Source organism: Garra rufa, chromosome 18 (genome assembly GCF_049309525.1).
Source record: "Garra rufa chromosome 18, GarRuf1.0, whole genome shotgun sequence".
Lineage (NCBI taxonomy): Eukaryota > Metazoa > Chordata > Actinopteri > Cypriniformes > Cyprinidae > Garra > Garra rufa.
Window position 1 is genome coordinate 7,648,768 of NC_133378.1, and position 22,687 is coordinate 7,671,454.

The 22,687-nt window shown below is 38.2% G+C and overlaps 1 protein-coding gene across 1 annotated transcript in view; it reads right to left on the minus strand.

Moving 5' to 3' along the window:
* LOC141291128 (zinc finger and BTB domain-containing protein 46-like) overlaps nucleotides 1-22,687 on the minus strand; it is a 100,184-nt gene that overhangs the window by 50,033 nt on the left and 27,464 nt on the right. Inside the window, exon 2 of the mRNA XM_073823300.1 lies at nucleotides 10,335-11,336. Coding sequence (XP_073679401.1) covers nucleotides 10,335-11,301 — 967 coding nt within the window. The 5' untranslated portion in view covers nucleotides 11,302-11,336. The remainder of the gene's footprint in view (nucleotides 1-10,334; nucleotides 11,337-22,687) is intronic.

Genomic DNA, 22,687 nt, shown 5'->3' on the forward strand with positions numbered 1-22,687 from the left:
GAAGGACATTATGTGAATAATGAATGAATGAAGGACTGAGTGTGTGACTGAGTGAATGAGTTAGTCAGTGAATGAATGAATGAATGGAGGGTGCCTAAATTAATGAATGAACAAGTGAGTGAGTGAGTGAGTGAGTGAGTGAGTGAGTGAGTGAGTGAGTGAGAGAGTAGGTGAGTCATTAAATGAATAAATGAAGGAAGGAAGGAAGTTAGGGAATAAGTGAGTGAGTGAGTGAGTGAGTGAGTGAGTGAGTGAGTGAGTGAGTGAGTGAGTGAGTGAGTGAGTGAGTGAGTGAGTGAATAATGGAGCAAAATAATCAGTTAACCAGAGAGTGAGTGAATAATGAGACAGAAAGAATGAATGAATCAGTAAGTGAAAAAAATGATGCATGAGTGAGTGAATAAATAAATTAGTGAGTGAATGACTGAATGAGTCAGTGAGTGAGTGAATAAATACATTTGTGAGTTAATGAGTGAATAAGGTAGCAAATTAATGAGTAAGCTAGTGAGTGAGTGAGTGAGTGAATGAATGAGTCATAATGAATGATCAGTAAATGAATACATTTGTTAGTGAGTGAGTGAATGACTGAAAGAAGTCATTTCATGAATGAGTCAGTAAGTGAATAAATATATTTGTGAGTGAGTGAGTGAGTGAATGAATGAGTGAACGAGTCAGTGAATGGATGAATGAGTCAGTAACTGAACAAATGAATAAGGAATAAGTGAATAAGTAAATAAATAAATGAGTGGATGAATGAGTTAGCAAGTTAATGAATAAGTAAATAAATTAGTGAGTGAGTGAATGACTGAATGAATGAGTAATTCAGCGAGTGAATAAATTAATTAGGGAGTGAATGATGAGTGAGTGAATGAATGAATTTGTTAGTGGGTGAATGACTAAATGAATGAGTGAGTGAATGATTCAGTGAATGGATGAACTAAAGAGTCAGTAACTAAATTAAATGAGACATGAGTGAAAGAGTCAGTGAGTGAATAAATACATTTGTGAGTGAATGAACGAACAAGGGAGCTAAACTAATGACTAAGCCAGTGAGCGAGTGAATGAACGAGTCATAATGCATAAGTGAGTGAATAAATGAATTGCAGTAAAGTGAGTGAATGACTGAATGAACAAGACAGTGAATGGATAAGTCAGTAACTAAACAAATGAATGAGGCATGAGTGAATGAGTCAGTGAGTGAGTGAATAAATACATTTGTGAGTTATTGAGTGAATAAGGTAGCAAATTAATGAGTAAGCCAGTGAGCGAGTGAATGAATGAATGAGTAATAATAAATGAATGAGTCAGTAAATAAATAAATTTATTAGTGAGTGAATGACTGAAAAACAAGTCAGTGAATGAATGAGTGAAGAAGTGATTAACTGAACACATGAATGAGGAATGAGTTAATAAATCAGTAAGTGAATAAATACATTTGTGAGTGAGTGAGTGAGTGAGTGAGTGAGTGAGTGAGTGAATGTATGAATAAGGGAGCAAATTATATATAAAACCAGTGAGTGAGTGAGTGAATGAATGAGTCATAATGAATGAATAAGTCAGCGAATAAATTAGTTTGCTAGTGAGTAAACAAATGAGTGAACGAGTCAGTGAATGAAAACTGAACAAATAAATGAGGAATAAGTGAGTGAGTAAATAAATAAATGAGTGAATGAGTTAGCAAGAATGAATGAGTCAGTGAATGAATGTATGGATATGTAAGTAAATAAATTAGTGAGTGAAAGAATTAGTGAGTGAGTGAGTGAGTGAGTGAGTGACTAAATGAATGAGTCAGAATGAATGAGTCAGTGAGTGTACATAAATTAGGGATTGCATGAAAGAGTGAGTAAATGATTTAATTTGTTAGTGAGTAAATGACTGAATGAATGAGTGAATGAGTCAGTGAATGCATGAACGAATGAGTCAGTAAATAAACAATTAAATGAGACATGAGTGAAGGAGTCAGTGAGTTAATAAATACATTTGTGAGTGCATGAACAAATGGGAGCAAACTCATGAGTAACCCAGTGAATGAATGAGTCAAAGAATGGATGGATGAATGAATGAGTCATAATAAATGAATGAGTGATTGAATTTATTAGCGAGTGAATGACTGAATGAACAAATCAGTGAATGAATGAGTGAATGAGCCAGAGAATGGATGAATGAATGAGTCAGTGACTGAACAAATAAATCAGTCATGAGTGAATGAGTCAGTGAATGAGTGAATAAATAAATCTGAGAGTGAATAAACGAATAAGGGAGCAAATTATATAGTTAGCCAGTGAGTGAGTGAGTGAATGAATGAGTCATGATGAATGAATAAGTCAGTGAATAAATTCATTTGTTAGTGAGTGAGTGAATGAATGAGTGAATGAGTCAGTGAATGGATGAATGAGTCAGAAACCGAACAAATGAATGAGTAAAGAAATGAGTGAATGAATGAGTTAGCAAGAATAGATAAATCAGTGAATGAATGAATGAATGAGTCAGAGAATAGATGAATAAATGAGTCAGTGAGTAAATTAAGTAGTAAGTGAATAAATGAATTAGTAGGCTTAGTAAAGGACCAACTGAGCAGTGAAGGCATGAATAAGTGAATGAAAGCATGAGTGTTTGTAAAGCAGTGGGTGAGAGGCCAGAGGTTAAACTCTCAGAGGAGAGTAAACAGATGTGATGTGTTGAGGCTGAGCTGAAGTTCATGTGTATGTGTATGTGTGTGTTTGCTCTGATGAACAGGATTAGATTAGATGTGCTCTGCTGTGAACATGTCAGCTGCTCACTGAGACAAGTGCAAAGTTACGCCATAGACTGCTCTATTAAACACACAACACTTGCTAAATATTTCCACACTGTTTATACATGTCAAGCACTTCCGTATCATCTGCGTGCATGTGTCTATGCAGGCCATTCTTCACATATGCACTCTGAAATCACATACAAGCACTCAGTCGTCACATATACATATGCATCTGTACACAAATAAACACAGATACCTAAGAAAACACACACTTCCCTTCTGATAAAGATTCGCAACTCAAAAACAGAACAACACGTCAACAGCACAACTTTTGAAAAACCCTTATGGATGTGTGAATGATCTAAATATGGGATTTTTGTCTCGTCTTATGCTGCGGAAAGGGGAAGGCCAAAGTGATCTTCTTATTTTCCTAGTCTCTGTCTGATCAAGCGATAACCTTGCTCTTAAACAAATCATCTAAAATAAAATATCAGTGACCATTTCCTGACCAGCCTCAAAAATCCCCCTGATGACAGCGTGAAGTTCACAGCCACAGCTAACCACAGAAACCCCCCTCTTCATCAGGGAGTAAACCTGAAACATGAAAAGCACTCAAACTAACACGACACTTTCACACAGATACCATAGCATCGCATCAGAGACGCGCTGGGTAAATTTCCTTTCGAAATGTCACTCTTTGGTGGTAGTTTTATGACCTGAAAAGCGAGAGTCAATGCTAATGCTAATGCCTACTGTAGAAGCCTCTAGCATCAAACACAGACTCTAGAAAGAGTACTGATAAAATAACTAGCGTTGTTTTAAGGGTCTATGAGGCGGAGAGCTGTGACTCAGGTCTGTATAACAGACATTGCGGGCTTGTTTGAAAGTGAAGAGTGTGGCTGCTCATTTAAAAGTGTGGTCTGACTTTCGGAAGAGTGCTGAGCTTGTACACACACTCCAGACGATGAGTAATGAAATCATAGCACATGTAGATGGGTGCGGACAAACTGATATGGCTACTATTAATACAACAAATAAGTGTAGGATGATGAAAAGAAAGATGAGCACCATATGACAACAAAGAAACAAACACAGGCATCTTTGATAACAGCGCTGCTCCTCTCACATACACTTTGCTGTAGAGCCAGGCTGTTTAAATAGACTTTACACAAAGACATGAAAGCATAAAAAAGTGGTCTAAAGAGAAAACGTAACTATTTGATGTATGTATGAATTTACACAATGTTTGAATTACGTGAGCAGATTGTTCACAGAAGTTCATACTACCAATTAGATACCAATTTGCCAATATGTAAAAGTTTTTAACTGCAATGGGAGTGTGTTGTCCATTTCATATAGAAAGCAATACCTAAGAATATAAGCATGGGGCATGGGGCAATACTAGCAGATCTGAGCGGAAACACTTCTCCGGTAGTCATTTATCTTTTAACTGAATTACTGTCGGAGAAAAAGTTTGAAGAGACTTTTTCTGTTGTACTAGCTATACTACATTCTAGCTATGTAAATAAAACATCCATTTTAAAGGAGAAGATCACTTCCAGAACAAAAATTTACAGATGATTTACTCACCCCCTTTCTTTCTTCAGTCGTAAAGAAATGATGTTTTTTGAGGAGAAAATTTCAGGAATGTTCTCCATATAGTGGACTTCTATGGTGCCCACGAGTTTGAACTTCCAAAATGCAGTTTAAACGCAGCTTCAAATGGCTCTAAACGAGGAAGAAGGGTCTTATCTAGCAAAAATTACAATTTATATACTTTTTAACCTCAAATTCCCATCTTGTCTAGCTCTGCGTCAACTCTGTGTATTCCAGTTCATGACAGTTAGGGTATGTCGAAAAACTCCAATCGCTTTTTCTTCTCCACCTTTAAAATAGCCGTACACCGCTGTTTTACTTTTTTTTTGTAAAGTGTGTTTGACCCTCCTTGCGCATTTACTTTGTAAAAACTGGGTCGGTACTTCTGTAGCGATGAAGGACGATTTTGAAGTTGGAGGAGAAAATGAGATGGGAGTTTTTCGACATACCCTAACTATCATGAACCGGAATTCACAGTTTACGCAGAGCTAGCCAAGATGAGCATTTGAGGTTAAAAAGTATATAAATTGTAAATTAATTTTACAAATTAACCAATTGTTTTGCTAGATAAGACCCTTCTTCCTTGGCTGGGACCGTTTAGATCCCTTTGAAGCTGCATTTAAACTGCATTTTGGAAGCTCAAATTTGCGGGCACCGTTGAAGTCCTCTATATGGAGAAAAATCCAGATTTTTTTTACTTTACAACTGAAGAAAGAAAGACATTAACTATTGGATGACAAGGGAGTGAGTAAATTATCTGTAAATTTTTACATTTGACATTTGAGGAAGTGTTGCCAAGTCTGCGTTTTTCCCGTGCAATTGGGGTACTTTAATACAGTTGCCACGGGTTGTTTTTAATGTCTGGGGGTTGAAGCGACCACAATAATGTGATGTTTATGCCCCTGGAATGCCCCAAAACATGTTTAATTTACCCCACTGAATGCAGTTTTTACTGGGGGACCCCCTCGAAATGTCATTGGGCTAATTTTGAGTAGTAATTGGCTGGGTTTTGTTGTGAAAACCTGGCAACCCTGGTTTAAGGGTAACTCCACGGCCCCATTGTTCCTGTCCTGGCTAAATGCATCTTTCTATGTGTACTTGCGTTGAGTATGTTTCTAGTAGGCCTATAAGCAAGTTATCTAATGTTATCTAACTGCGGAAACCAGTCACAAAAACGTAATTTTCAGTATAACGTGGAATGTCATGGAATTTGGATGAATACATTGAAAAGTTGGGCTTTGTACACTTAAAGGATTAGTTCACTTTCAGAATAAAACATTTATGAAAATTTACTCACCCCCATTTCATCCAAGATGTTCATGTTTTTCTTTCTTCAGTCGAAAAGAAATTAAGTTTCATTGCAGCTTTAAGTGTTTAAAAAGTGAACGTGCAAATGAAGTCAAACGTTCCTTACAAAATAAGGTAAAACAATGATTTCTGAGAATTCTGAAGTTGGAGAAGATTTTTTTTTTTTAAATTAGAAAATGACGCTAGATAAGACCCTTATTCCTCAGCTGGGATCGTGTAGAGTTCTTTGAAGCTGCACTGAAATTTGGATCTTCATCCCCACTGAAGTAAAATGGGGATCAACGGGAAGAGAAATATTCAAGAATGTTTTCATCAAAAACCTTAATTTCTTCTCGACTAAAAAAAGAAAGACATGAACATCTTGGATGACAAGGGGGTGAGTACATTATCACCAAATTTTCATTCTGAAAGTGAAGTAATCCTTTAATCAAAGCGTGATTTGGAACAGTGTCGCAAAAAAAATGCATTAAACATAAAATAAAATAAATAGAATGCAGAACGATTTTGATAGAAAACACATAATTTGGAAAAAAAATAAAACAGATGTTAATATAATCTAAAAAAAAAATCACCTATCATATTCTGGTCTGACATGTAGAAGTGTAGATCTCATTTAAACTGAGCAGAAAACATACAGATTGTAATACTGTGATGTTTTCCCTTAAGAATCTGCAGGACACATGCCCATTGTAACGCCTGCATCTTCTGCAAACATTTTCAACACCTGCAAACATCTGCTAGACATCCAGTGTGACCTCACATCGCTTCTCTAGAACTGTGATGGCTTGATGCCTCGTGTTTGTCAGTGGTCAGCAAGACGAACAAGGGCGCAGTGAAACTTAAGGAAAGAATAGCTTGTACAAAGAATAGCTGGTGTGCAAAGAATCCCTATAGCATGATCTGTCTCTTGTCTTACAACAATCATGCAAAAAACTGTATTAATAGAATGATTAGGATCATATTTTAACAGACGTGAGAAACAGCTAGAAGCTTTAGACAGTAGCCTGACTGTCTTTTTGGTCTTGGCTGACTAATCATGTTAAAAACCATATACTTTCTCTCTCTCTCACACACACACACACACACACACACACACACACACTTTACAAAGTGCAGGTTGAGAAATATCCTGCTGCTAGCCAGAACTTCATACCAGAAGCATGGTAATTTAGATACACAGTTCTATAAACATGCCAACCACCAATTACAAGCTTCTTAAAACCATTAGTCTGTGCACAATTCAAGTCGGACATCAGCATCCTGGGATCCCATTTAGTGCTGTCAGCAAGCGGCACCCTTAACCATTAGCCCTGCAACTAGACACTTCCTGCGCCCTTTAACCAAATCTGAGAAAGCTCTACCTGGTGACAGGACCTCAACATGGAGACGAAGTGCATGGAGGAAGAAATCACTTGTGAAGGCATTTATAGAGTCCTACTAATTACTTAAGCTCTAAGCTTCTATTCTATGTTCTAATAAGATTTAGCAATGCTCACATGTGGGTGATAAAATATGCAAAAGGTTGAAAAAGGTTTTGGACAAACCTCCTGTCTTTAACTCCTCAAGAATCCACCAATTCAGTAGGAAAACTACAGCCGAGTCCAAAACCCAAAGCAGGGCATGAGGGTTTTCACAACATGTCCTCTTTCTCTCACCCTGATCCGACTTGTCCAAGCCTGAGCCTGTGTTGTGTACCAAGCAACATTCTCATCTTCACCGAGCACCGGCCCATATTATCAAATGACATCCAAAGCAATTTGGCATTTTGCAAGTCCTTAGCGGACTGAGATTTACACACGGTTAAGAGGGATGATTTTAGATTTGAAAATGTTTCGATTCCATTTAGAGCGTAATTAAATTGACCTCAAAAGCTTGACTAGCATATTAGTTTGGCTTATGGGGGCCAATGCGTGAGGAATATAAATGTGTACTGTTTGTGTTGCACACAAAGGACCGGGCGTGACTTTTGCGAGCATGTGTGTGTGTACGCAGTACAGTGAGCCGGTGTGTACTTAGATGTGTGGAGTCCTGCACTTGATATTTGATCTGTGGGGTTGGGTCAGCGAGTGCAGTTATTTCTGTTGGAGCCGCAGGTAGCAGGGCTGGCAAACAGAGAGGATGAGAGAGTGCCTCGAGAGTTAAGTAGGTAAACTCGCGCTAAGCTGATGCAGATCTCCGCGTATTCCCCTCCCTCTCTCCTTCACTTTATCCCTTCTTCTCCACACTTCAGAAGACCTTGGGGCACCCCCCATCCCAACACACTCGCACACACACATACAATTTAATCCTCATACCGCCACCAAGGTCAATTCAATTATCCTGTTTTCTTAAAGTGTGTGTGTGCCCATTTCACAGACGGCCTGCACAAATTCACCAGAGATTAGAGCTGCCACACTTTTAATGATCTACATACCTATAAGCAACAGTATCCGAGACAGGTAGGGCCTCATCCCCGCTTGCTAGCGCGATCTGTTCCTCAGCACGGATTTTGTTTTTAGGTTGATGAGGCTGCCTCGCGTCCCATGTGTCTTGCCGATGTTAATGAGGAAATGAGTTTTTTCAACCCCAAATTCCCCACCTCAATCTGTAGTTTGTCATGCTGCTATACTATTAGTGTTACAACAATAATTTTCAACTTCATCAGAGTTCTATTTCTATCTAGGTTTGAATTATACAATCAAACACGGTGGCAAAGTATTCCAGAAGATCTGACTCCCGCGAGATCCACGAGGCAGTGCTCACATACAATCTGAGTAGGTACTAAAATGAGAAACAAACTTTGTGACATCAGCGCCAATAGCCTAGTGGGCAGTGTGCCGACATACAACGCCGTTGCGTTACAGGCATCCCGAGTTTGAGTCCCGGCTTGAGGACCCCCCTCTTTCTCTCTCCCACTTCACTTCCTTTAATAATAATAAAAAATCCACAGGATCCAAAGTCATGCAGTCCGTGATGGACAGATTGTTAACGGCTGGTCTATGTGGTAACAGTACATCATTCATCGGCTATCATTCATCGACCTCAAATATGGCTTATCATGAAGCATGTAAGTAGCAGCAACTTTAAGACCGCTCAAATCTAATGTTAACCTAGAAAAATGTGCGCTATTCAAGTGCGGAAACTAAATAGTAGCGCATTCACTACATTACAGATTGAGGCGCCAGTGCAGTCACTTGCTCTTAAAATACTCCGTCATTTTTGGTCATACAGATAAGAGTAATACATCTTTTGAATCTGTTAAGACTCTACGTTTATTTGTGTGCACTTAAATAACAACGAAACGTTGCGCTTTTGTAAAACAATGAAACCAAACAGGATACGCTTTCTGCTGTCTCGGTCTCTGTGAATTTGAGCGCATCAAGAAAAAAGAAATTAACCGAAACTAAGTGTATACTTGCCTTACAGACATGAAAAATATATCTACAGAGAGCAAAATGTCTACTTTTAAATAAACTAAATGGAAAACAAATATTCTCAGATAGTGTAATCCATATGAAACATGCATACAGGCGCATCCAGTACTGCAGAGATTACAAATCAGCGTTGTCAACTTCATCTCTTAAACCGAAAAAAAGAAAATACAATAAATTATTAAAATGTTAATCCAGCCAATTTACTGTTTTTCCCTAACACATTCAGAATCATTACTTTTGCCGATGTGCTGTGGTAAGATTAATGCGTGCGTGTGAGCGCTTACTAGGCTATGTAAGCAATTAAAAACTCATTATTATGTTTTAAGTGGTTTATTAATAAACGTGCGATTAGTCAACTAATGCTTAAAATGAACTAGTCAGAAAAATCTTCAGTCGAGGACAGCCCTGGTAGTATGAATGTAATCTGGATATACTACATCCACCACCTACGACATCAGAGGTATCTCTTCACTGCCATTTACAACTCCTCTACTATAGCCTCATGGGACAGTAAAGTGTCGATTGGAAGTAGTAGGTCATCTGGGTACATTTCGCCTACTGTTTTATGAATACCATAATTTGGAGATGCAACTTATCTCATGCAATTTATAGTACAAAAAATATAACAGGGATGGACAACTCTGGTCCTGGGGGTGGCACTGTCTCGCTCAATCACAAAATTGAATATAGTTGGAATATCTAACCAAAGTCTTAAAGATTACTAGTGCTTGATCAGGGATGGAGTTTAACTCTGCAGGACAGTGGCCCTCCATGACTAGAGTTGCCCATTCCTCCGACCAATTAGTACAGTAATTAGTAATAATTGACCATTTTCAGTAGCAGTAATCCACAAAACGTGAGTTTTGTTCGGTTTAGTGGCATTGTTTACATTTTATTGCTGCTAATATGACCAATTGAAGACGTGAAAACCCTTTATAGTAGGGAAGTATGCATATACGGTCCCTTCTGCAAGACCAAAACTTTTGAGGAAAGGTCAACAGTCGGCTCACTGATGGCGTAAAATATTTTGCAGTTACATAATGTGATATGATAAAGCAGGGATGAGCAACTTAGATTCTGGAGGGTCACTCTCCTGCAGAGTTTAACTCCAAGCCTAATCAAACACACCTGCCTGAAGCTTTCTAGAGATCTTGAAGGCTTGTTCAGGTGTGTTTGATTAGGGTTGAAGCTAAACTCTGCAGGACAGTGACCCTCCAGAACCAAAGCTGCCATCCCTGCTCTAAAGGAAGCAATTAAGCAAACCAACACAGTAATCCTACCTGAAATGTCTTGGTTGCCGTAGCTCCAGCCAGGATTGGACAGCATGGATGGTAGCGGTGATGCCGTCCGACTGTCCCCTTCATTCTGTTGGGTTATGTGCCTGACCGTGTCCTTGTTCTTACGATTCTTCCTGCGGCCCGAGCCAGGGGGTTGCCAGCCCCCCTCTCCTCGTCCACCTGGCTCTCCAGGCGTGCCTTGTGCCCCTCGGCCAGCCCCATCTTGCAGATTGGAGGGGGAGACCTGCTCCTCTTTGACCTGGACAGAACGGTAATCAGCAGGCCACAAGGGCTGCAAACAAGCATCCTCTTGGCTCTCATGGCTTTTGGGTTCCTGGTCCTCTTTGCCGTAGTTGCTACCACCTTCGTGGCAGCTAGCGATGGCTGAGTCTCCAGATGAGTTTGCTGGGCTGGTGCGTCTGGCCAACCACGGCGAGGAGCTGCGAGCTGAGATCATGGACGCCAGTGCCTCCGAGGCTCCGCCCACACCTGGCCCATTCCCGCCTCCCATAGAGCTCACCACGTTGCCCATCTCAATATCCACTAGTTCGTCTGCGAGCTCGGAGCGAATGCTAATGTCTAGCGCTGCCTTGATGAAGCCGTGACACGCCTGCACTATGTCGGTCATCTGCAAGTAGCTGGCGGCCGACATCACTTCAATCACATTCTTGCTTGTGAGCGCCAAGTGGGCGGAGTACATGAAGTCAAGGATGGTCTTGAAGCCTTGGGCTGTGACAATGTCCAAGTGCGTGATGGTGGCCTGCTGCTCTGAGCCCTTCTTCACCTGGCAGTAAAGTGTCTTGAAGTAGCGGCTGCTGCCCAGCAACACGTTCTTGTGCGCTTTGAAGATCTTGCCCTCCACGATCACACACACGTCGCACAGGATGCCGTGCTGCCGCTGCTCGTTCAACTCCCGCAGGAGCTGCCGGTAGTGCGACGTGATCTCCATGTCTTCCTTCCGGTTATTCATTGGACTAACGGGTGGCTGCTTCTCCTGAACAGAGTCTGGAGAAGGACAACATACAACACACAAACCCTGGTTAGTACAGTTGCAGTAGATGCAAAAAACAGACCATGAGTTCATGCATACAGAGAGAATAGCTTTGTCTACTAACTTGTGGGATACAGTATGCAGAGTATACATACTACATACTGCAGAAATAAAACATTAATGTTATTATGCCAATCCAAACACAGCAAATGGCTGAGCAGGAGGTCCAGATTAATAAAGTAAATGTAAATCATCCTGTCTGGACACAGTGATTATAAGTCATCTTAAAGCAACAAATACGACCATGTATACACAGAAAATATACTTTACAATTTTAATTTGTTTGTTTTTTTATTGCATTGCAATAATGAGAATGGGATTCCTTTATTTGCATTACTAAAGACTACTGAGAATTCTGAACGAGTTAAGAAATGTGCAGTTAAGAAAAGGTCTTAAAATAAGCTTCTGACCATTTATTTGTGATATTTTCCCCTATGCTCCCCCTCTTTGCATCTGAGTGTGTTTTGCGTTTATAGTTTCTCTCATTTTCCTGCACACTGAAGAACAATGCTTTGCCACGTCTAGCTCTCCTCCCCCATCTCTCTATCTTAATGATTATAGCAGAGATGCTCAGGTGTTCACTGTTCAACCCTTTAATCATGATGTTTTTCTCTGTTCGCTTTATTAGCTGCCAAATAAAATCACCCAGTGAGTGTGTAAAGCACTTTAACACAATCATCGCCTCTCCTCTTCTCACTTTTCTCTTTTTTGTTACTAAATTGTTTCATTTAATTACCATTTTGTGAGTTAGTTGAATAATAAAGTGGAAAATGGAGCTGCCAAACAGATAATTCATTTTTAGCGAGGAAAGGTGATGGCTGTAGCCCAGCAGACAATCAGCCTCAAGCCATCAGAGCTGGCCAATGCATGTCACCTGCTTCAGAATGGCATTTTAGTGACATTTAGTGCTTAAATGACTTTTTACGGAGATAGAAGACCTCAGTAATAACAACTCAAAGCTATGGTCAATTTCTTCTGTCAGGTTTTATGCTGGTAGGCGTCTTTTATGAAGGCAGGTTTTCAGTTATGAGTAAGAGAATTTCTAGATTTTGATGCTGTGCTCCATGAAAATGCAATTCCTCACTTGATTTAATATCAATCTTAAGATTCTTCTAAATGCATAAGAGGTTAGCGGCAATGTCAGGGACTGTCAATAGTCATACTACTTAACTATTGGCACACGAAATTGGAAACCTTAAAATGAAGCATCTAGTTTCTGATTGCAAGGCCCGCAGAACTCTGCAGGTTCTCACAGAATAGTGTTTTTGTTTATTAAATATTTGGGATAATTTGATCATGTTGTCGGCTATCCTAACAGTGAAGTACTCTCAGCTCCATTTAACAGTTTTTTTACCATTTACCCAAATCTATTTCACACAATTCGACAGATTTCCGCTAAAAGTGTTACAAAAAACGTAGAAAAAAGCCTCAGATTCTGTGTGTCCAGGTTTCCAATTGAATAATGTTATATTCAAACTAGCAATGATGGTTTGAGCAGTTTCTAAGAAGTTGGAGTAACAAGCAACAATATTTCTTTTATACAGCAATTTAATACACAAAAATGTAACATTAAGTTTTATACAACAGTTCTTTCTGGTTTATATAAATCGTATGCTGTATATTAGAGTGCTGTCTTTGTACGTTTGACTGAATTGCCTAGCAACTTTTATGATGACTGTTGTTGTTTGTTTAATAATTATTATTTAATAATATTTTATATAAAATAATAGTAGTATTTAGTAAGTGTTTAGTATTGAGAAACAGTGTTTGTGATGGCGATTTTAGTAACATTGTTCCACAACAAAAGACTGTTTTTATGAGTCAGCAGTAAAGACTTTTATACTGAAAAGTTAGCGCTATAACTTAAACGGAAGTTATTTTTTAGTTTCAACAACAGCTTGACGCAGCAAACAAATGCACTGAGCAGCAAAATCAGTGTTGCCAACTTGGCGACTTTGTCGCTAGATTTAGCGACTTTTCAGACCCCCCTAGCGACTTTTTTTCGAAAAAGCGCCTAGCGACAAATCTAGCGACTTCTTGGACAAACATTATTTCGTTTATGAGACTCTCTGGTACTGCCGCGCGAGCGCGAAGTCGTGCTTTCCCAGTGCGCGCGCGCTCTCCCTCTCTCTCTATCTGCGTCTGTTCTGTTCAGTGAGCAGCACTTTCAGACAAAAAAGATATTCTGATGCTTATAACTCTATTTTACATAAAAGTATAGCCGAAATCACAGCACAGCCATTGTCTTAATTGTATGTGTATTTGATTTCATTAGACAATGTCGTGATTATGAATCACGATTTTAGTGTAGATGAATATGTTCGAGAGCTGGTTATGTAGTCCTAATGGGCCACGTTTCAGTCACTATTTCATATTTACCCCGTTGTCTGACAAAAGAAACCATAAAATATATCAATATATTTATGAAATATATAAATGAAAACAGTTTTATTGAATTTGGCGGCATTAAATAGCAGTATGTGAGCACAGAGACGGAAGACAATACGACGTACTGACGTCATGAATATGCTAATGAGCGTATGACGTCATTTAGCGACATTTGGCGACTTTTCAAGCGGGGTTTAGCTACTTTCCATTGAGAAAAGTTGGCAACACTGCCCTTAACAGATGAAAGGATATTGACGTTACGACAAAGATAACGCTTTCCTCAGCAGATATTCAAACTAATGAGGTAATGAGGCAATACAGTGATCTGTCACAACAAATTAAAGAGCCACAAAACAGTATTTATTGTTTGAATTTCTTTAAAAAATGACAAAATTCTAAAGCTGAGACCTTGTTTCATACCAGAAAAAAACTTGCTTTGTCTTGTCTGTCAACGTGTTGTTTTCTCTTTGCTCTTTGACGTATTTTTCACTGTGTGAGAACATAATGTATATTGCTAAAGCAGCATTGTTTGACAGACATAGCAATAGTAACTAAGGGAGGCGGGTTTTTGCGAAGGGTCAATTGGTTGAGTAAACGATTCAATGACTCGCTCAAAAAGGCTTGTTGCCACCTACTGGCATATCCATGTAATCAATACTTGCTTTCTACTTGAACGTGTCTGAACATACAATCGCTAAAAACTTAGGATACCTAATATAGCATTGAATGGGTGCCGTTGCAGTGAATGGGTGCTGTCAAAATAAGAGTCCAAACTCCTTAATGATAGATTTGTTTCTTACAAACATGCAACTTTTCACTTCACAAGATGGTAACTGATGAACAGGAGTGGTGTGGATTATTTATGATGTTTTTATCAGCTGTTTGGACTCTCATTCTGACGGCACCCATTCACTGCAGAGGATCCACTGGTGAGCAAATGATGTAATGGTAAATTTCTCCAAATCTGTTCTGATGAAGAAACAAACTCATTTACATTTTGGATAGCCTGAGGGTGAGTACATTTTCTGCAAATGTTCATTTCTAAGTGAACTATCCCTTTAATGGTCACTAAAATATGCTGTAAAAATTATAAAAAAAATGCAATTTATTGGTTTACTTTTTCTTTGAATTTTAGACTGATTTATAAGTAGATGTCTGAACTATATCTCTCACTATCCATGATTTCACGGACACTCACTGAGACGTAACTTCCTACATGAACATGCACCTACATATTCACACAAACACAGATATCCCCAAATAGGCTTCACTTCCCCACTAGCATCCTCTATGAGCAGCACAGAAGCCATCCTGGTTGGGGCTAAATCGCAGGGACGTGGAGTGTTACCAAATGGGGCCATGATTTGTTTTGTGAGCGTTCAGGCTGTCAGCTCGCATCGGCCCGAGCGCAGCGTGACAGCTCCCGTTCACTATAGTGACAGCAGCGTTTGCTGCGGGGCCGGCACACTTCAGGTCATGTTTAGGAAAGTTCCTCTCAACCTGATGGCTTGTAAGATCAAATCAATCCTCTGCCTCTCCCATGTCCACTTGTACAAATACACCTTACTTGGAAGACTGAAAGAAGAAGAGAATGACAGTGACAAGTGACTTTTTTTTTCTTTTTAATAGTTTTAAGTTAGCCCCCAACTGCTTCGCTCAAGGCTTTTTGATTTGACTGCCTATAATGCAGTCGTTCGACTCATACTAAAGACAACAACTGAACAATGTGGGTGATTTAAAGGGTTAGTTCAGCTAAAAATGTGACACACTTTTTCTCACACAAATGATATGGCTTCAGAACAAACCAATATAAACCAATTTTTGTTTGCTTTTGAACAACATACAGTACCCTCTCAGAAAAATGGTCCAAAAGCTGATACCTATTCAACTTGTATATCTTTGTACCTTATTTATTCCTGAAGGATGCACATTAGTACCTTAAAGGTGCATATTAGCACCTAAATGGCACATTTTACTGCTTAAATGGTGCAAATTAGTACCTTTTGTAAGTGTACCGCCCTAGTGACTGCTTTTGTACCTTTTTTTCCCTGAGAGTGTAAGGGTGAACTATCCCTTTAACATCAGAGAATCTTTTCATCTCTTCTCTTTTAACCCTTAAGACCAATTTGTTTTTCTCTGACAATGAGGAATACGCTCTGTAAATACTGCACTTCGCACCCCAAATTAGTCAGTTCTTTTCATGTGACTATTCAGAAGTACTTCAACTGTGCAACCAACAATGAATATTAATATCTCTTCGTTGGCCGACTGAGTTACATGGCAATCTGGGCAATCAAGTGCAAAACAACAATAAACATAAACAACACAATTGACAGACGTGTAACACGGCTAAACGCTGAATGAGACAGAATGCAGTCAGACTAATCAGATTTTCTGCTTCACTGCAACTAGGAGCATCTGAAGCTTGTTAGACAAAAAGGAAGAGTGTAAAAAGAGAAAGGCATAATAGACAGCAGGTTCACATAACCTTGGTGAACCATACCGAGTACAAGTGCGGGTGAAAGACCATATTTTACATTTCATATTTTGGGAAAGGCTATGCAAGAGCAATACTTTGAGAAGTTACATTTTTAAAATGGCCTTCAAAGCCTATTGCAATAACCAACAAATTAAACAGTTAATTTTAAAGGTGACAAAATTGGACTTTTTCTGTGTTTAAGTGGTATAATCGAGCCCCGAGTGCATCTACCAACCCAAAAAATGTGAAAAAGGACAATCCAGTAACTTTGTTTTGGTAACCCTTCTTCTGCAAGCATGTAAAATAACAAACATATAAGATTTCAGTCCCCCATTGCCTTTGCAAAGTGATCCTATTATAATATTACCGGCCCTTAATGGCATCGTCATTTTGTTTTTGCAAGCGACAATGGTCAAAAGTTTACATCCCCCTTGCAGAATCTGCAAAATGTTAATTATTTTACCAAAAAAAGAGGGATCATACAAAATGCATGTTATTGTTTATTTAGTACTGACCTGAATAAGATATTTCCCATAAAAGATGTTTATATATAGTCCACAAGAGAAAATAATAGTTGAATTTATAAAAATGACTCAAAAGTTTACATGCACTTGATTTTTAATACTGTGTTCTCACCTGAATAATCCACAGCTGTTTTTTTTTTTTAGTGATAGTTGTTCATGAATCCCTTGTTTGTCCTGAACAGTTAAACTGCCTGCTGTTCTTCAGAAAAATCCTTCAGGTCCCACAAATTCTTTGGTTTTCTAGCATTTTTGTGTATTTGAACCCTTTCCACCAATGACTGTATGATTTTGAGATCCATCTTTTCACACTGAGGACAACTGAGGGACTCATATGCAACTATTACAGAAGCTTCAAACGCTCACTGATGCTCCAGAAGGAAACACAATGCATTAAGAGCCGGGGGGTGTACTTTTTTCTTATTTTGCCTAAATATAATATTTTTTTTTCATTACGTACTGCCATTCTGAGGCTACAGAAGATAGTTACATGTTTCCCAGAATAAGTCAAATAAGTCCCTGATCTTCAAATTCCAAAAGTTTTTACCCCTGCCTTTAATACATAGTGTTTATTTCTGGAGCATCAGTGAGCGTTTGAACCTTCTGTAATAGTTACATATGAGTCCCTCAGTTGTCCTCAGTGTGAAAAGATGGATCTCAAAATCATACAGTCATTGATGGAAAGGGTCAAATACACAAAAATGCTGGAAAACCAAAGAATTTGTGGGACCTGAAGGATTTTTCTAAAGAACAGCATGCCATTCAGCTGTTCAGGATAAACAAGGGATTCATGAACAACTATCACTAAACAAAAACACACAGCTGTGGATCATTAAGGCAACAACACCGTATTAAGAATCAAGTGTATGTAAACTTTTGAACAGGGATATTTTTATAAATTCAACTATTATTTTCTCTTGTGGACTATATGTAAACACCTTTTTTTAATGTGAAGTATCTTATTCAGGTCAGTATTACATAAACAACAACATGCATTTTCTATGATCCCTCTTATTTTGATAAAATAATTAACATTTAGCAGATTCTGCAACCTTTTGACAACTGTATTGGGTCTTTTAGTTTCTTGATTTTATACTTCTTAAATTGATTGCATAGTGAAAAGTAGTCTTGATGTGAATGATGAAACATTGTGCAGCGATTTGTCATTCACAACATGACCAAAATGTAATAGGGTCAATTTTTATGTTGTAGGATGATGGCTTTAAATGAAGCTCTCTGACTGTGTTCAATTACAGCGAAATTGTTCGACAAAAAAAAAAAAAAAAAATCCTTACATCATCAAAAACTACATCATCTAACAGTGCTGTTCAGATGATTATACATGATTGGAAGCAATTGCTTTAATAAGGGTTGATAACCACTATCCATCAATGTTTCAGCACCAGAAGCACAACAATGATATTATCTATCTTACATCGCAGTTACTGAGTTAACCCAGCTTTCGTCCGCACCAAAATAGAAGGTGTAAGAAGTGGTAGTAGTAGGGTTAAGGTTAGGCCTGTAATGGGATTGGAGGGAAGAAATGTGCAAAGAATGGAGGCCAGAGCAGCCTAAGTCTCCGAGGATAGAGTGTTAAAGAGTGCCACCACCGCTTACAGTTCCTGTCACCCGCGAACACTCAGATCTGGAGTGACTGGGTTCCTCCGGCCAACCAAACACACACACTTCCACACAAACACCCATGCAGAGACGTATGTATGCTCTTCCTTATTTTTGTTGAGGTGGTTCTGATATTCTTAGAGGGGACGGGGGAAACAAGGCCATCTTTCTTTCTTTTTCTTTTCGTTTCTGCGCATGATGGTGGGAAGGACAGTCGTGACATACGAGGAGGTGGCGGAAATAGGAAGGGTGGGAGGAAGAAGGAGACAGCGAGCGCTCAGAGGGTGTAAGTCATGTATGCGTCAGTGTGTTTCACAGGCAGCCAGTCATTTTAAACCACTCGACTGGACATCAGGGCCATTATCCGAGGGGTTAATCCCCAATTTCACAGAGCTGGCAACAGGCAAAGTGGAACAAAAAGAGTGCAGGCCTTTTCAAAGCAAAGCAGAGTATGTATGCTACAACAGTAGCCAACATACAAAGTTTAAAACTTTTTTCAAAGTTCATGGAAGTTTTATGAAGCTCAGCTGCAGCATTTTAAGTCATAAAACAGCTAAATTTAATTAGGGAAAGGCTACGAGCGTACCCTTAAATTGGCTTTCCAGCTGGTGGTAAAATCATTAATTGACTGAACCAACAGCTGTTTAACTGCGGTCTGACCGAGACAAAAAATAAGTAAATGAGTCGTTAAACGAGGAGTGTTGGTATTAAAATATTAGCCAAATAAAACAAAATCAACAGAAAATGAGAATTAAGCACTGCTTAATATGGTTAACAGGCACTATGCTGGCGTATTGGTTAAACACATCTAGAAGAAATTCAAAAAGAATGCAGTGTTACGACAAATACAGAGATAAATGAGCTTAGGATAAAAGGTGGATGCATTTAGTCTCACTATTTATAACTATTAGGGTAGCAATATAAATAGACTCCAGAAAATGAGAAGGAAACTTTGGCTTTGATGCACTGCACTGATAAATGCTAGATGGTGACAGCTATTTATAATATACAGCTTAACATAAAATGTTCCTATATGTAAAAAAAAAAAAAAAAAAGTGACCCTGGACCACAAAACCAGTCATAAGTGTCCATTTTTAAATTGAGGCTGAAATTAGTCTGAGATACAACTGTTTGAAAATCTGTAATCTGAGGGTGCACAAAAAATCAAAATATAGAGAAAATCACCTTTAAAAGTTCTTAGCAATGCATATTACTAATCAAAAATTAAGTTTTGATGTATTTACGGTAGGAAATTTACAAGATATTTTCATGGAACTTGATCTTAGTTTCCTAATGATTTTTGGCATAATTTTTTTTTTTATCATTTTAACCCATACAATGTATTTTTGCCTATTGTTACAAATATTCCTGTGCTACTTAAGACTGATTTTGTGTTCCAGGGTCACAAATATATCTTAAAATACATAAATCTGTATTAGTATTAGTGTTTAATGCAAGATAAAGGTTTAAATCCTGATAGCAAATGGTAATGATTAAGAAGTACAAAGTAAGTACAAAGTTTGATTACTTCACTCTCAACACTAGCTAAATGGAAGTGAGTTACGATATGTTCTCTGGCACAATCTGTTCTAGGTACAGTATGATTAATAGATAAATAGCATCAGTGAAGTGTATTTGACTGCAGCAAGAGCTCAGCAAAATCTCAGATACTTTCTGTGCTGTTTTCAGTATTTAAATGTTTTATCCAGGACTACCAATATATTAAAAATGTAGTTCAATTATATAATATGCTAATAAAATTAATCAAAGTTATAAAGTGCAATTATGTTTTTTTAAAGAAATTTGTATTTTTTTCTGCAGGGATGCATTAAATTGATCAAAAGTGATAGTAAAAATATTTATAACAAAACCAGTCATAATGGTCAAATTTTTGAAAGATTGATTGGATTAGATTGAGTACATTGATGTATGATTTGTTAGGATAGGACAATATTTGGCCGAGAAATCTAAATATTGAGAAAATCACCTTTAAAGTTGTCCAAATGAAGTTATAAGCAATGCATATTAGGTTTGGATATATTTATGATAGGAATTTTACAAAATATTTTCAAGGAACATGATCTTTACATAATATCCATAATATAATATGGCATAAAAGAATTTTTTTTTTTTCTATTCTATTCTATTTCTATTCATCAAAGAACTTTTGGATTATGGTTTCCATCAAAAATATTAAGCCGCACAACTATATTGACTATATAGCAAATCATCATATTAGAATGATTTCTGAAGGATCATGTGACACTACAGACTGGAGTATTGATGCTGAAAAATTCTGAAGAAATATTGACATTTCAACATGTATTCAAATAGAAAACAGTTTCAAAAAAACACTTAAAGGTTGGATTTGTTAAGCCGAAATCCTCAAGTTCTCTCTGTGACTTGACCCTATATCTCTGCATAGACTGAGCAGCGCTATCTCTGTGTCTGTCTTTAGGCCAGACTCCAGCTGGCCCAGGTGACAAGAGCCTGTCACACCACCGAGAATGTGACAAGAGCGGATCTTAAAGGCTTTGAGAGTCTTAACCCCTCCGCTCAGCTCCACCCGGCTCAGCACCTCTCCCCCCCCCTCACCTACGTCCTCCTTTACCTCCTCTTGAGCATTAAGCCGGAGCAGTGAAGGTGAGTCCGTGCTGAGAAGCTAGAGAGGTCAGAGTGCCGGGAGAGTGGTGCGAAACCGGGACAGAGAGACTGTAGTGTTTACCGGTTCACATCAAGGCCTTGTCCTGTTATGCTCTCTGCTAAACTAAGGTCCTGCAAGGTTCTATTCCAGACTTCTCAATGAGACTTTGCCCTGAGCTTGCCAGCTAAAACTTAGCGGAGACTTTCAGGTATTCCCTCTCACGCTAATGGCAAGTTCTGTCCTTGTGGCTTCTCCATGTTCACATGGGACTCAACAGCTATTACATCACCATTTCATCATCTAGAATTATTGTTGATATCTATAATATAGAAGTAATAATAGAGGCATTTTATAAAAGCCACAAGTACATTCAAGGGATAGTTTATTCAAAAACCTATTCTGTCATTAATTACTCACCCTCATTTAATTTCAAATAGACCTTTGTTCCTTTTCGGAATACAAATTAAGATATTTTTGATGAAATCCGAGAGCTTTCTCACCCTGCATAGACAGCAATGCAACTGACACGTTCAAGGCCCAGAAAGGTAGTACTGAATTTTACGAAGCTACGAGAATAACAACTTTATCTCTTCCGTGGTAGTTAATGCGTGTTCACAAGAGTAACATGAAGCATGCGTTCAAATAGTATCACATGGACTATTTTAATGATGTCCTTACTGCTTTTCTGGGTCTTGAACTTGTTAGTTGCATTGCTTTCTATGCAGGGTCAGAAAGCTCTCGGATTTAATCAAAGATATCTTAATTTGTGTTCTAAAGATGAACCAAGGTCTTTTGAGTTTGAAACAACATGAGGGTGAATCATTAATTACAGATTTTGTTTTTTTAAATTACAGAATTCATTTTTGAGTGAACTAGTCCTCCCTTTAACAATGCTTTTAACCAAAATGCCTTGGCATTCAAAGTAAATATTTTTTTAACAGCTCCTACATTCGCTGGAAATCAAACCCATAACCTTCTTTTATTATTTGAGCTACAGCTACTTAAAAAGCATTAATCAATATAAAAATAGCATTATTTACAGTTGAAGTCAAAAGTTTACATACACCTTGCAGAATCTGCAAAATGTTAATTATTTTACCAAAATAAGAGGGATCATACAAAATGCATGTTGTTTTTTATTTATTTCTGACCTAAATAAGATATTTAACATAAAAGACATATAGTACACAAGAGAAAATGATAGCTGAATTTATTAATACTCTATTGTTACCTGAATGATCCACAGCTGTGTTTTTTCTTGTTTTTTGTTTTTTTGTTTTAGTGATAGTTGTTCATGAGTTCCTTGTTTGTCCTGAACAGTTAAACTGCCTGCCGTTCTTCAGAAAAATCCTTCAGGTCTGACAAATTCTTTGTTTTTTCAGCATTTTTGTGCATTTGAACCCTTTCCACCAATGACTGTATGATTTTGAGGTCCATCTTTTCACACTGAGGACAACTGAGGGACTCATATGCAACTATTACAGAAGGTTCAAACACTCACTGATGCTCCAGAAGGAAACCTGATGCATTAAGAGCCAGGGGGTGAAAACTTTTGAACAGAATGAAGATATGTAAATTTTTCTTACTTTGGCTAAATATATTTTTTTACTGCCCTTCAGAAGCTACAGAAGATAGTTACATGTTTCACAGAAG